The sequence below is a fragment of the Pleuronectes platessa genome, chromosome 9, assembly GCF_947347685.1.
Source record: "Pleuronectes platessa chromosome 9, fPlePla1.1, whole genome shotgun sequence".
NCBI lineage: Eukaryota > Metazoa > Chordata > Actinopteri > Pleuronectiformes > Pleuronectidae > Pleuronectes > Pleuronectes platessa.
In genome coordinates, this window is record NC_070634.1 from 22,607,497 (window position 1) to 22,620,051 (window position 12,555).

A 12,555-nucleotide genomic window follows, 5' to 3' on the forward strand; every position below is an offset into this window, starting at 1 on the left:
TCATGACGATGCTATACATCTGCATTTGTGCTTAGTGTGGAGTCATTGCTTGGAGGATCTTCACATGCCTCAGCTAAGCCAAATGTTATGCAAATCAATGAAGCAAAATAAATAAATAAAAAGTAAAGAAATTGTGCAAAAATTCCAGAAATCCCCAAATCTGACATGTTTTTCATCAAATTTTGTACAATATTATATCTTTAACCTTTTATTACCATTAACATTTTGAACTTGAATAAAATTAAGTATTTTATTTAAGATTCATTATATGTTGTCCAAAATAAATTACTAAACATACGTGCTGTAGAAACAGAGATTATTGTTAATTTATTTCCGAAATAACCATAAAAAACATTTTTAAATATAGAAAACTATATATTTTTTTTAGATTTGAGATTTTTCTCTGCTCCTCTGTAATCAACACGTTTTGCACTGCACATAATGAAGTGACGTCATCACGCTCCAACTATTGTTGTTTTTAGATCAAATAAATAATTGAAGAGGATTCTGAAAACAAGAATCTCTGGGATCTGTTTTCCGAAGGTTAAAGTTTGTAAAATACAGTGAATAGAATTCTGGGCTCGAGTGAATAAATAAAGTGAATGTGGGAAAAAAATTATTAGCACATCATTATAATGATGATTCTACTCTGTGTTGTCAGCTGACGTTGCCCATATTCTGTGCTTTTATTCACTGCTGGCTAATGTGTTCTGTGTGTTCCATTCAGAGATGAACACAAAAGAACTTTGCGCGATTGTAATGCATCAACTCGTGAAAGCATCTTTGATATTTCCAGGAGGTCATGTGGTCGTTCACTTCACGGAAAACGCACACTTATGTCATCATTTCCATAAGAATGAAAAATAAACACCTCAATGTTGGCGCTGTTCTAATATGTACATTTTCTTCTTGTTCCACCCACACATGAGCACAGCAAGCAGGCATGTTCCCTATCAGTGAAGGCCGTGCGAGGCAGCCCACACAGAGGGTCAACTCGCTCGCCCTGTAATATCAGCGCAGAGCGAGTCGTAATGGCTGAGAGGGAAACAGAGAGAGAGAGAGAGAGAGAGAGATAGAGAGAGAGAGAGAGAGAGAGAGAGAGAGAGAGAGAGAGAGAGAAAGAGAGAGAAAGAGACAGAGTGAAGAGGAAATGATACATTAGATCCGTGCTCCATATTCATCTATTTCATGATCCATACATCCTGCTACAGACAAGAGGAGGATGAGGAAGAAGAACCATCTGAAAACTTAGTCACTGACAGCTACAGACACTTACCACCTATTCTTTGAGCCGACATAATCTTTAAAATGTCATCTGAAATACAGTTGAATATGCAAAACAATTTTATCTCAATTGAATCGATCAACTACAGTGAGAGAGAGAGAGAGAGAGAGCGAGAGAGAGAGAGAGAGAGAGAGAGAGAGAGGTTTTAATATTTAAAATGTTATGGCCAAAATATGTCATGACTTCAAACTTACTTTGCAATAAAACCAATATACTGGATATAAAACCAGTTGAAAAGTAGAAGTACCTCTTCATGGTTTAATGCCTCCACCAACCAGTCAGGTTGGGATTTACATTACTGTTTGTGGAGACTCATAAAACAGTTTGTGTCGGGAATTTGAAAGGATTTAATAAATATACATAAAATGCAACTGCAGAAGCGTTGAGGAAACAAGGTTTTAAAGTTTTTTTTACAAAGACACGATACAGGCAAGGAGAGAAAGAATAAAACAGGATTTAACCATTTGGAAGGAAGCATGTGAGGGTTTAATCAAAATTGTAATTGTCGACCAAAGCCCTGCTTCTTCTTTTCGATCTGCTTAAACCTCTGTTTCATGGTTTGCTTGGTTTAGTTTCTCTTAATGTGTTTGAATTGACATGAAAGTCAGAGACTAAAGGAACATATATCCCCCTGAGCAAAGGGAATTGAAGGGACGTTGAATTACCCTCCTGTTGTTGTATGCCTCTACCAACCGATGCAGTTTCAATTTGTGTTCCTGATATACAATAATATGAGGTCAGCATAACCTTTGACCCAAATTTAATTAATTTCATCTTTGAGTCGAAGTGAACGTTTGTTCTTAAGTTGAAGAGATGTTCCAAAAAACGTGTTTTGTAGGATCACAGTGACATTTGACCACTGAATTCGAATCGGCTTCTTCTATCTGGACAGACGGACTGACAGACGTCCCTGAGACATTACGCCTCCTGCCATTGGCTGTCTTCTGCTGCCTTACTGAACTCCATGATAGCTGCTGTAGTTGGTACTAGACTGTGCAGACGCTGACATTGAAACGGACTCGGTGACATTCAGACGAGGTCAAATCTATCGTCTGCCCCATTCTGCTGCTGATTTGTATTGCTCTGCTGTCCCGTGCTTGAGCTGAAAGTCAGTGTCTCACAGCTCTGGCACATTACGAGACATTTAAAGAATATTTGTATGCGTCCAAAAGGCCAAACAATTTACCAGATGAGCACACCATGCCGCTCTTTATGATATTCCTGTTCGTCTCGCCCAATTTCCTTTTACATTCCATGTTTTAATGAAGTCTTACTTCCACTTCCTCCCATCACGCTATTCCACCGTGTTGTACTTTGTTTCATTGAGGTTCCCACTGCACTATTTCAACAGCTTCCCAATTAACGCGGCTGTAAAAAAGCTCAGCGAGGCTCAGGCATGTTTTCCAAACAGCCACTGGGCTCCGAAAAGACACAGCGAGACAAACGCAGCCTTCAGATTTAATTTCATACACAGCAAACACATCTGCTTTGCCCGATTCCGGGTCTTTAAAACCCAGCTGTGTTTAGGTAGAGAACCTGAACTGTGTGTGGTCAGGGCCAATCACCTGACGTGTTTCCTATTCAACGCTGTTCTACAATATGTTCCTCTATGTCCTGCTGTTCTTTACAATGACTGAGCAGGTCATTTTTTATCCCTGCTGGGCTGTAATGTTCACTGTGGGAGAGTCTGGCTGCTTGAAAAGGAGGTGACATTTACAGCAGGTCCTCCAGCAACTTGCCCTATCCCCAGGGCCTGTGTCAGTGTGTGCATGTGTGGGTGCACCCTCACTGCACATATGACCACATAGGGTATGAAGAACTGCCTTTAGAGGATGAGCTTGATGAAGAATGTGATTGCAGCCATGTCTTAGAGGTGGTAGGACATGAATTCTGTGGCGTTTCAGATGGTGCATCAGGATGAAGGTCTTCATTTTAGCCCCATTTCAGCAATAATTCCCTTCATCCTAACATAACTCAAAACCCATGTGTCATAACCATTCACATACACCAATCAGGAAGCAACTGCGGTTGACTGTGGTCTACTACGGCGGTTCACTGCAGTAGATGGCAGGCATTATGACAAGGATGTTTTAAAACTCTAAAACTGGAGTGTGGATTTGTAGCCTCAGGTGCCAGTTTCTTTCTTCCTCATCTTTGAGATGTTTCTACAACTTCACTGGAGATGATCTGTGGTCAGTTCAGTTGATTGAATCCTGTAGGTTTCACAGCCGTCAATCCATATTAGAGAGAAAAATGTGCGATGGGGCATGAAGGACACGCCTGTAGAGCTCAGAGACGGGATGCTCAGTCAAGGCAGTGATCTGGGGGTGACTACAAACTAAGGACGAAGCAAGGTGGAGGCAAGGGCCTTGATAGCAGAGGTGACCCAGAACCCCATGGCGGATTTGTTGAGTTCCAAAGATCGGAGAAACCTCCAGAAGGAAAACCATCGGTGCAATACCCCGACACAGATCTGGGGGGTTTGACGCAGTTTGGCCAAACAGAAGCTTCTCCTCATTGAAACACACTGGAAAGCACAAAGATAGACTCAACTTTTGTCTCAATTCTGAACATGTCTGGTTTGTCAAAAGTCGTCCTGTTGTAAAAACGTCTCCACAGGATCTCTGGACCTGAGCCAGAGCGACCGCCGGGTCTCCTGGTCTCATCTGTTACCAAGGCCTCTCTCCCCTGATTGCTCAGTTTGAACAGAACAGAGTGTGAATACTTCTGTGAGTCATACTTCAATGTTTCCTTTTAAATACATTTTCTCTCATGGAAAAGTGTGAATTGATGAATATTATTTTTCAATCTCAGCACAAGGCTGCAGCAGGGGTCTGAATACTTTGTGAATAAACACTATTGGTTTAGGAGGCTTCCAGACACACACACACACACCTTCAAAATCTCAAAGCCTGACAAATTGAACCAGCTGATTGGTTTCTGTTAAGGCCTTCACACACCATGTGTTATTAATATGTTTCAATCCTCTTATCAGTCAATCAACAGAAATTCACATAGCAATGAAAAAGGCTTTTATTTTCTCGGACCCAAGGTTCCGCTTCCGACCTGGATAAATCCAACCAATCAGAATACATGCTGTTAACAGTGTCACATTTTAAAAGCAGTAGTAGTAGAAGAAGAACTTCCTTCCATATCCAGTTTGATAGTAACTTGCCAATTTCTTTTATAAATTTCTCTTTAGCCATTGCTAACAGATATTTCAAGGATATTCTGTAGCTGACTTGAATCTCCCCCTTTTCTTTTCATTAAGGAAATGGTCATCGCCGTTTATTCCATCTGTCTTTTCCCAAGGTGTGAGTTTCTTTATCCTTATTTGCTAAATGGCCTCGCTCGTAATGTGAATAGCCAGACGCGTCGAAATTACCTCCAAAGTATTCGCTATTCGGGCCGTTTATTTTTGAGTCGCTGTTGATGTGCAGAGGCCTCTAGAGGGGGGGGGGCTTCAAACATCACTGTAACGACATCTGTGAACACACTAGTTTACACGGGGAGGGAGATGTGTGTTTTTGTTTTTAAGCGGTTGTTCATCTTGGAAACCAAACACACACCATCACCGCAAAGCTACAACAAATGACCGTGTCAAAGACAAGCCTCAGCCGTGGTATGAATGTGTTGCATCTGTTTTGTGCATTCGATGACAGCACAGCACACACACACACACACACACACACACACACACAGATGATGACCTTCACTAAGGCATCCACGTTGCTTCGGTGTCTTTAAACAACAAACTGAATCCTTTGTTGGAATCTAAATTCCTCTCATATCCCAGGAGGTGCAATCAGGGAATTCCCCACTGCGCCACGAGTGTGAGGATTATTAACGTCATTTCAATTCCATGACGAGTCTCATCCCCATTTGTCAGCATGTCTTCTCCTGCTGGTGTTTTACTGCCTTTTTCAGTTTCTTGCAAAAATAAAGCAAACAGACGACAACCTGCAATTGTTATCTGGTCTGGACATTGCCTCAACCCCAATTTGCACTCTAATCACACTTTAATAAAAGCACAGTGTAATTATATAGATTTTACGACGAGAAAGACAAGCAAGAATCATCTTTGTCTTCAACAGACAGAAAAAGAATGAAGAGAGAAATATGTGTTTACTCTGAAAAGTACACGCGCACACACACACGCACACACACACACACACACGCCTTTTGTTCTGCAGTCATAAATGAAGCGGCTTACAACACAAACACAGCCACTGGGGGAAAGTGAAAAGCAGTGGTCTATCATTTCAACACCTTTGTACGTGTGTGTGTGTGTGTGTGTGTGTGTGTGTGTGTGTGTGTGTGTGTGTGTCTGTGTTTATGTGTGTGTGTGTGTGTGTTTGTGTGAGTGATGGAAGGAGCAGGGTAGAGCTGGGGGACAAACACTCTGCATGGCCTCTTTTCTGGCACTAACCGTGTCCTTGACCTACTGATGGAGTGATGTGTGCTGCAGAGAAAGAACAGAGGTAGAAGCCCACGTCTGCCACGAGCACAGCAGCTCCACCCACACTCTACACCGACCGTGTGGTTTAACGATTAGTGTTACGGTAACGGCAACATTATCACCCACGTTTCGAGAGCGGCAAACATGACACTGCCTACAAACCACGGATTTTAGTTCCATATATATACATGTATATATACTCCATAGGACAAACCCTGGATTCGATGATGATGATAAAACCAAATTCTTCTTCTCAAGTGTCACAAGCTCTGCTTTCAATTCTGGACTCGAACGCTTTAATGGAAAACAGCTCAAATTGTCAATATTAAAAACATGACTGGCATTAATCATTATAAATAAAAAAAATTGGGGGGCTTTTACTCTGCTATCAAACGAGTGAGGCAGGGAGGGAGGGAGGGTTAGAGAGAGAGAGAGAGAGAGAGAGAGAGAGAGAGAGAGAGAGAGAGAGAGAGAGAGAGAGAGAGAGAGAGAGAGAGAGAGACAGGTGGCTCACACCGTACACAGCGCGGATCAGTGGCCCATCAGATGTCTGCCAGGAGAGCTTCTTAGAAAACAGTCACCTCACATATTGTGAGCAGAACACACATGAGAGTGCAGGCATCGTTTTTACTTCTCTCTCTGTTTTCCTTCTGCCTGTTCAAGAAGGGAATGTTTCCCCTTTACTCCGACTCGCTGTTCTTTTTTTTAAATTAAAAAGGTACTGATATGAAACAGAGGGAGAGTTGTTATTTCATCTTCACGACGGCAGTGGAACTAGACACAGAGCAGCACTGACGTCCAGGCTGTTGTGTTACACGTCGTCTCGGACTCATTCTAAGAATCACAAACTGGGGCGGCTTGTTTGGTTTCATGTAAATAAAGAAAAGCATGAAAAAGATGTATCTTCATTGGCAGCACAGTGTTGTTTTCAGGACCTTAAAGTCTGGACAATGGTCCGACCGAGGTTCATGTCTTTGTTACATTTGCTCTGGTAATTAGTTTTTCCGTTTCAATGGAGAAAACTTTGGTAATTTTTCTTTGCCACTGTGATATCATTAAGGTATTATTACTAGTAAAGTATTATTATATCATCAGAGGCAAACACGGCGAGTAGCTGCTTCTTCTTCTTCTTCTGCAGGCAACAATACTTTAGCATTCTGCTACTTGGTCGAACCCAAACTGTTGCTTTTATATATATTCATATTTCTTATTCCCGATCCGTTTACATGCCTTGAATAGAGAAGATGGATGATTCAATCTGAGCAGAGAAGGGAGCAGTGGGCTGAGGGAAGCAGGTGGCTCGCCTTGAGACTGGAGCGATTCTGCTGTCAGCCGGTTTAAACCCACCTCGCTCTCCCCTCCACACCCACCAGGCTCAGCTTGACTCAGGCCCTGGAGCGACTGGGCTCAGATGGGAGGTAACACACTCCCCCACCCCCCCACGGGGTAAGAGTATTTCTTATTTTTGTATGAGGTGGCTTGCAGTATCCAATGTGTGTGTTTTATCAATGAAGTGCCTACACAGGGACAAAGTGTAGCAATCTACAGTGGTGGTTACTCCTTTCCTTCATTAAATAACAGAGAGAATACAACCTTAAACTACGATGGCACTCGGTTGACAACATTCCATCATGTTAATGAGGTATTACATAAACACAGGTTTGGAATATAACCTATGCATGCCTCCCCCCCCCCATCACAAACAGTAATGCAGATTGACGGAGTTTGTTGATCTGACCTGGTTGTTCCAACACTCGGCCGAACAGGTGCCTCTTGAAAACCTGCGAGATACCTGTGACCTGAACATCAGACTGATCCCACAGGAAACAGCTAAATCCCAACCGTGTGTGTGTGTCTGTGTGTGTCTCTGTGTGTATCTCTATGAATGTGTGCACGCGGGCACACAAGTGATGAAGCTGATGAAGGCTGCCCACTGTCAAGAGGGGGCAGATTTGATGAACATCTGGTTCTGACGCTCTCACACATCCCAGCATGTAAAGCAGAAGGAGGAGGTGGGTGGAACAGCCCCGGCACACACTGCGTTTGTGTTCACCTGCACATACTGTATGAAAACACAACTGCAGACTCACACGCAGCCAGGTGTGCACGAAGAAACGCACAAGCACACAAACTGAATAAGTCCTTGGTAGATAATCTCCTCCTCATGCATCGATACACACACACAAACACGTTTATTTTTATCTTGTGCGTCTGGAAACATGTTTTCACGCTTATTGAAACATCGTTTTTATTCTTTTTGAAATTCCGATTGGAGTCTGGGGCAAAATTCCTTCTGAAAATTTGTGCTCAACTTCTAGAAGAAATACTTCCAACTTTGTTGTTTGCTCTCGGGAAATCGCTGAGGGATCCCATCTCGGATCGGGATCTGAGACCTGGAAACCCTGAGCTGTGTCTCAAACAAATCGCTTTTTTTCTCCAAGTTAAAAAACTTCAGTACTTTGAAGCAAGTGAAACTTAAAACATAAGGTGTCAATTTTACATATCACACATCTGTTATTCTTCTGATGAACATTTTGGATTCTCTCCTGCTTATTTCCCAGTTGCAGCTGCAGTTTTCTTTTACATAAATTGCCTAAAAGTGACTCAACTGAATCTGTGAGTTTTATTTATTTACAATATTTACACTTGAAAATGTTCAAACCCTAAAACTCATTAAGTGTCACTAATTCAAAAGGATTAGGAGTCAATAAAGGACAGTGAATAAAACTGCATTTTTGTAAATCGGCCAGATTTGATGAAAAGCTATAAAACATAAAATACTGTCTCACATCCCCATCACTCTTTCCACTCCTCCTCTCCTGCTTGTCCCTCCACCACCTTTCACCCCCTCTTTCTATTCTTTCCTTTACATTCTTCTTTTTATCAGTCCTTCATTTCCTCTCCTCTCAGCCAGCCTCACTTCTATTTTTCACTGCACTCCTCCCTCCCCCTACTTTTCCCCGAGATGAGGACTGTCAGCAGAGCCATATATCTGACTAAGTGCACCATGGACTCTCTCACACACACATACACACTCACACAATCTGTGATATAGTGTTCACTAATGGGGCAGCAGGAAAGCGGGACTGAGGGGATGGGAAGATGGAGTCGGGTGGACGTTGTGGAGCCCACGCAGGTTAAATGGAGTCAGTTGAGCAAGTATTCCGATCTTCACTTTACATCGATCATCTTTGAGACGTTCCTAGTCCCTGTCGGAAGTCCACCTGTGGTAAATTCAATCTATTGGACCTGTCTCGCAAGTGTGGCGACACATCCCATCAAAAACCATGAGACAGACAGGAATGTGTTGAGATCTGGGGAGGCTTCCTGTCTCAATCGCTATAAAGTGCCCTGAGATAATGCAAGTTGTGATTTGACCACACAAACGATGTTGAAGGTCCCAAAGAGCACAGGAGCACACAAGTACAGGAACAACCAGAAGAGTTCACCGAGAAACCGATGGTCCCTCTGGCTGAGCTCCAGAGATCAAGATGCAAGAAACAACAACTTTGTGGCCCCATAAAATCCAAATTCTAATTTCACGATGAATATCACTGCAGGTTTTAAGCTCTACATGCACAACGGAGACAATGAATTACCGGTGATTAGATACTGAGAGGGGATGACTGATTATAATCTTCCTTTAATTAGTCCAGCAATCATTTAGTCAATAAAATTTGTTTTTTCCTCTAAACAGCTACTGGGAAAAAAGGACAGAACAGAAAATCTCTTATCTCTAACCAGTAATACACTACACAGACATAAGGTGAACAATAATAACAGCATTAAAGGGATGAATACAGAACTCAAAAGAAAGTGTCTGATAATGTGTTTTTCTCTTAGTGACGGCTCCATCATTTATGACTAGGGTTGCAAAGGGGCGGACAGTTTTAGGTAAATTTCCGGAAACTTTCCATGGGAATATTCAGCCCGGGAATTTTGAAAAAAATATATATACGCAAAGTAAATGCTGAGCTATAAAAACATCATTCAAAAATCTATTTTAAAGATGTATGGAATGCAGCACACGCTGCACGTTGAATTTCAACCCTGCACTGTGCATTTCTCCATCACATGCACAGATCATTCCCAGCATCCTGCACACTACAGCAGGCCTCAATGGCCCTGCTGTAGTGTGCAGGACTAGTCAGGTAAGTTTCGATGATATTACTGGGGAAATAAATTAACATGCTGATTGAGGATTGTTCATCTGTCCATCTAGCCTCTTTCTATTCATGTATCCATCAATTGTAAAATATTTTTAAAGATGATTCCAATTGTTTGGCTAACTATTTATATCTCTGGCATTGCATTAGTGTTTTTTTACAAGCTTTTTTCTCATCTTATTCTACAGAACAATACCATTTGCACTATCTCATGTGTGGAGACATTTCACCCCAGCCAATGTAGAAGGAAAGGCTGTGTACATTTGCAAATACGATGCAAAGACCTATGTTAAGAATGACACAGATCCAGAAGCATATAGTCAAGTGCCCAAAGTTTCGTCAGGGCTCAAATCAGCCTATGACGAAACAAATGTTTGTATTTATGTCTGTATATGACAAGGTAAATACAGTTAGTATAAATTACCCACACAATTTCCTGTTAATTCCCGTTAATTCCCGTATATTCCCGTTAATTCCCATGGCAAGTTTCCAACTTTGAATATTCCCGGAATTTTGCAATTTTGCAATTTGTGACAGAGCCCTAATGTGGTTCTAAAAGCTCGTTAACTGCTCGTCTCCGTCTGCCAAGGTGCCGAGACATCTGAAACATCCACAGCCTGAGATAATGTCAGTTCGGTGGTGTCAGCGCCAGTGGAGATGTCAAAGAGCGTGCACTTCTCCTTTAAATGGACAGATTTATGTGGCCTATCGAGCGGAGCAGCCTCCATGCAGCTCTGCTCAGGCTCACTAAACATGCCGCTCGCTCTGACACATGGATAATGTGGAAAATACTGAGAGAGAAATTCCACTTGTGTGTCTTCACCTGCTCCGTGTGACTTCTCCATTCCCCCCTCCGTTTCTCATTTCATTTCACACCCACACACACACACACAGACACACACTTCTCTCTCTCCTCCTCACACACTCTCTAAACTAAACACCAGGCCGAGCAGAGCGCTGCTTCTCCTCAGCAGTGAGTCTCTGTCTAAGAATGTTTTGTGCCACACAGGCCTGAAGACGAGTTCACCACCGGAGCCTTTGATCCGCTGCCCAGTGACACAAGTGCTGCTGGGACAGATCGAGAGAAGGTCATCAAGTTAAAACCAGTGGAGTGACTCGGTGCAGACTCCTGCGTGTGCACAACAGACGGCAGAGATAAAGAGAGTGATCCGTTGACATGTAAAGTTAGAGAACACAACAATCTGAGTTGGTAACGATGATAAAAAATATGCTGGTGCACTGTTTGTTGCAAGTATTTCAATGAAAGTGTTATTTTGGGCAGGGAAAAAGAAAAAGGTGGACGAAACCCTACTGTAAATGTCAAGCTGGTGTTCATTTGAAAATAACACCCTCAATAAAAATAATCCTGCTTTCTGACTTGATAACTTTAACTTCGTCGTAAAATGGTGGATAAACTCATCTGCCTATCAGAACACTTTCTGAGATGATTGACAGGCAGGAGGCATTTGCAAATGACTCATAGAAAAACAAGCATCTACATTGTTGAAGTGCTTTGCATAATGGGATTTATAAATACACGGGTTTTGATGGTGTTTTATGGTCTGTTTTTCACGTGTATCAAACTCTTCAACCGTTCGATATGTGAAGTGTCATGCATGGTCTTTAACTCCAGGATGTAATTGGTCAGTTTTCACATGGACCAACAGAAGAGGGATGGTGCGTAAAAATGATCCAAAAGTGCCCAAATGAAACCCTGTCAATCAAATTCACCAGGACGAGATGAGGTTTTGAAAATAAGATGCAATATAGATTATTTTACTTCAACCCATGAACATTAGCAGCATCGAACCAGATCATCCTGAAAAGAACGAGTCGGTGCAAAGTCATCTGGAAAAAAAACGACTCCGACGCGCAACAAGCCTCGTCGTGCGCAAAACTTGAAAACCAACTAAACCACGCGACTTTCTCTCCCCGGGGTTCGGAAGGGGAGCGGGTACCTGGTTGGTGGTGTCCGGCGGAAGGTTCTTTATCAGGATTTTCCTCCTGTTGCTCAGCTCCATGCGAGTTTTGGCCAGACGCTTCTCGATCTCCTCCGGATCCAGGTCCGGCAGGTCGCGCAGGCTGATCCCGGGCTCGGAGGACTGCGCTCCCGACGCGCCAGCCGCTCCCACCGCTCCTGCCGCCGCCGCTGCCACCACCGCCACCGCCTCATCATCCTCCGGCTGCCGGCTGTCGGGGCTGTCCATCACCGGGGAAAGTGCGCTCTCCCGGGCTAGAGAAGAGTGAACGCTCGGCGGCTGGATGGATGAGGCTGCCGCCATCTTGGGTAGCTGAGGGAAAAGTGTGTGAGAGGTGGAGAGAGAGGGACACAGCGAGAGAAAGAGAGAGAGAGATGGGAGAGAGACACGGAGAGAGAGCAGGTGGGAGGTGTGCCAGGAAATAGAGAGAAAGAAAGAGAGAGAGAGGGAGAGAATCACTAAAGAGTAAATTAAACCAATTTCTTCCTAAATTTATCCATTAATATTCTTGTAATATCCTGTTTCCTTTTTACTTTTTCATTTTGCTTATAATGAAATAACAGCTCTTTGCACTAATCTCTTAGTGGTTTTGTTTGGTACAGTTTATTTTTCTATATTTTAAGAGTTACATAAAACTCAATCTCTATGAGCGCAGGTTGGAGATCA

At 42.8% G+C, this 12,555-nt stretch overlaps 1 protein-coding gene across 1 annotated transcript in view; it reads right to left on the reverse strand.

Annotated features, from left to right (window-relative positions):
• The window catches only part of raver2 (ribonucleoprotein, PTB-binding 2), a 70,449-nt gene extending 58,257 nt beyond the window's left edge, over positions 1-12,192 (reverse strand). The window contains exon 1 of the mRNA XM_053431391.1: positions 11,869-12,192. Coding sequence (XP_053287366.1) covers positions 11,869-12,192 — 324 coding nt within the window. The remainder of the gene's footprint in view (positions 1-11,868) is intronic.
• Between the last annotated feature and the right edge of the window lie 363 nt (positions 12,193-12,555).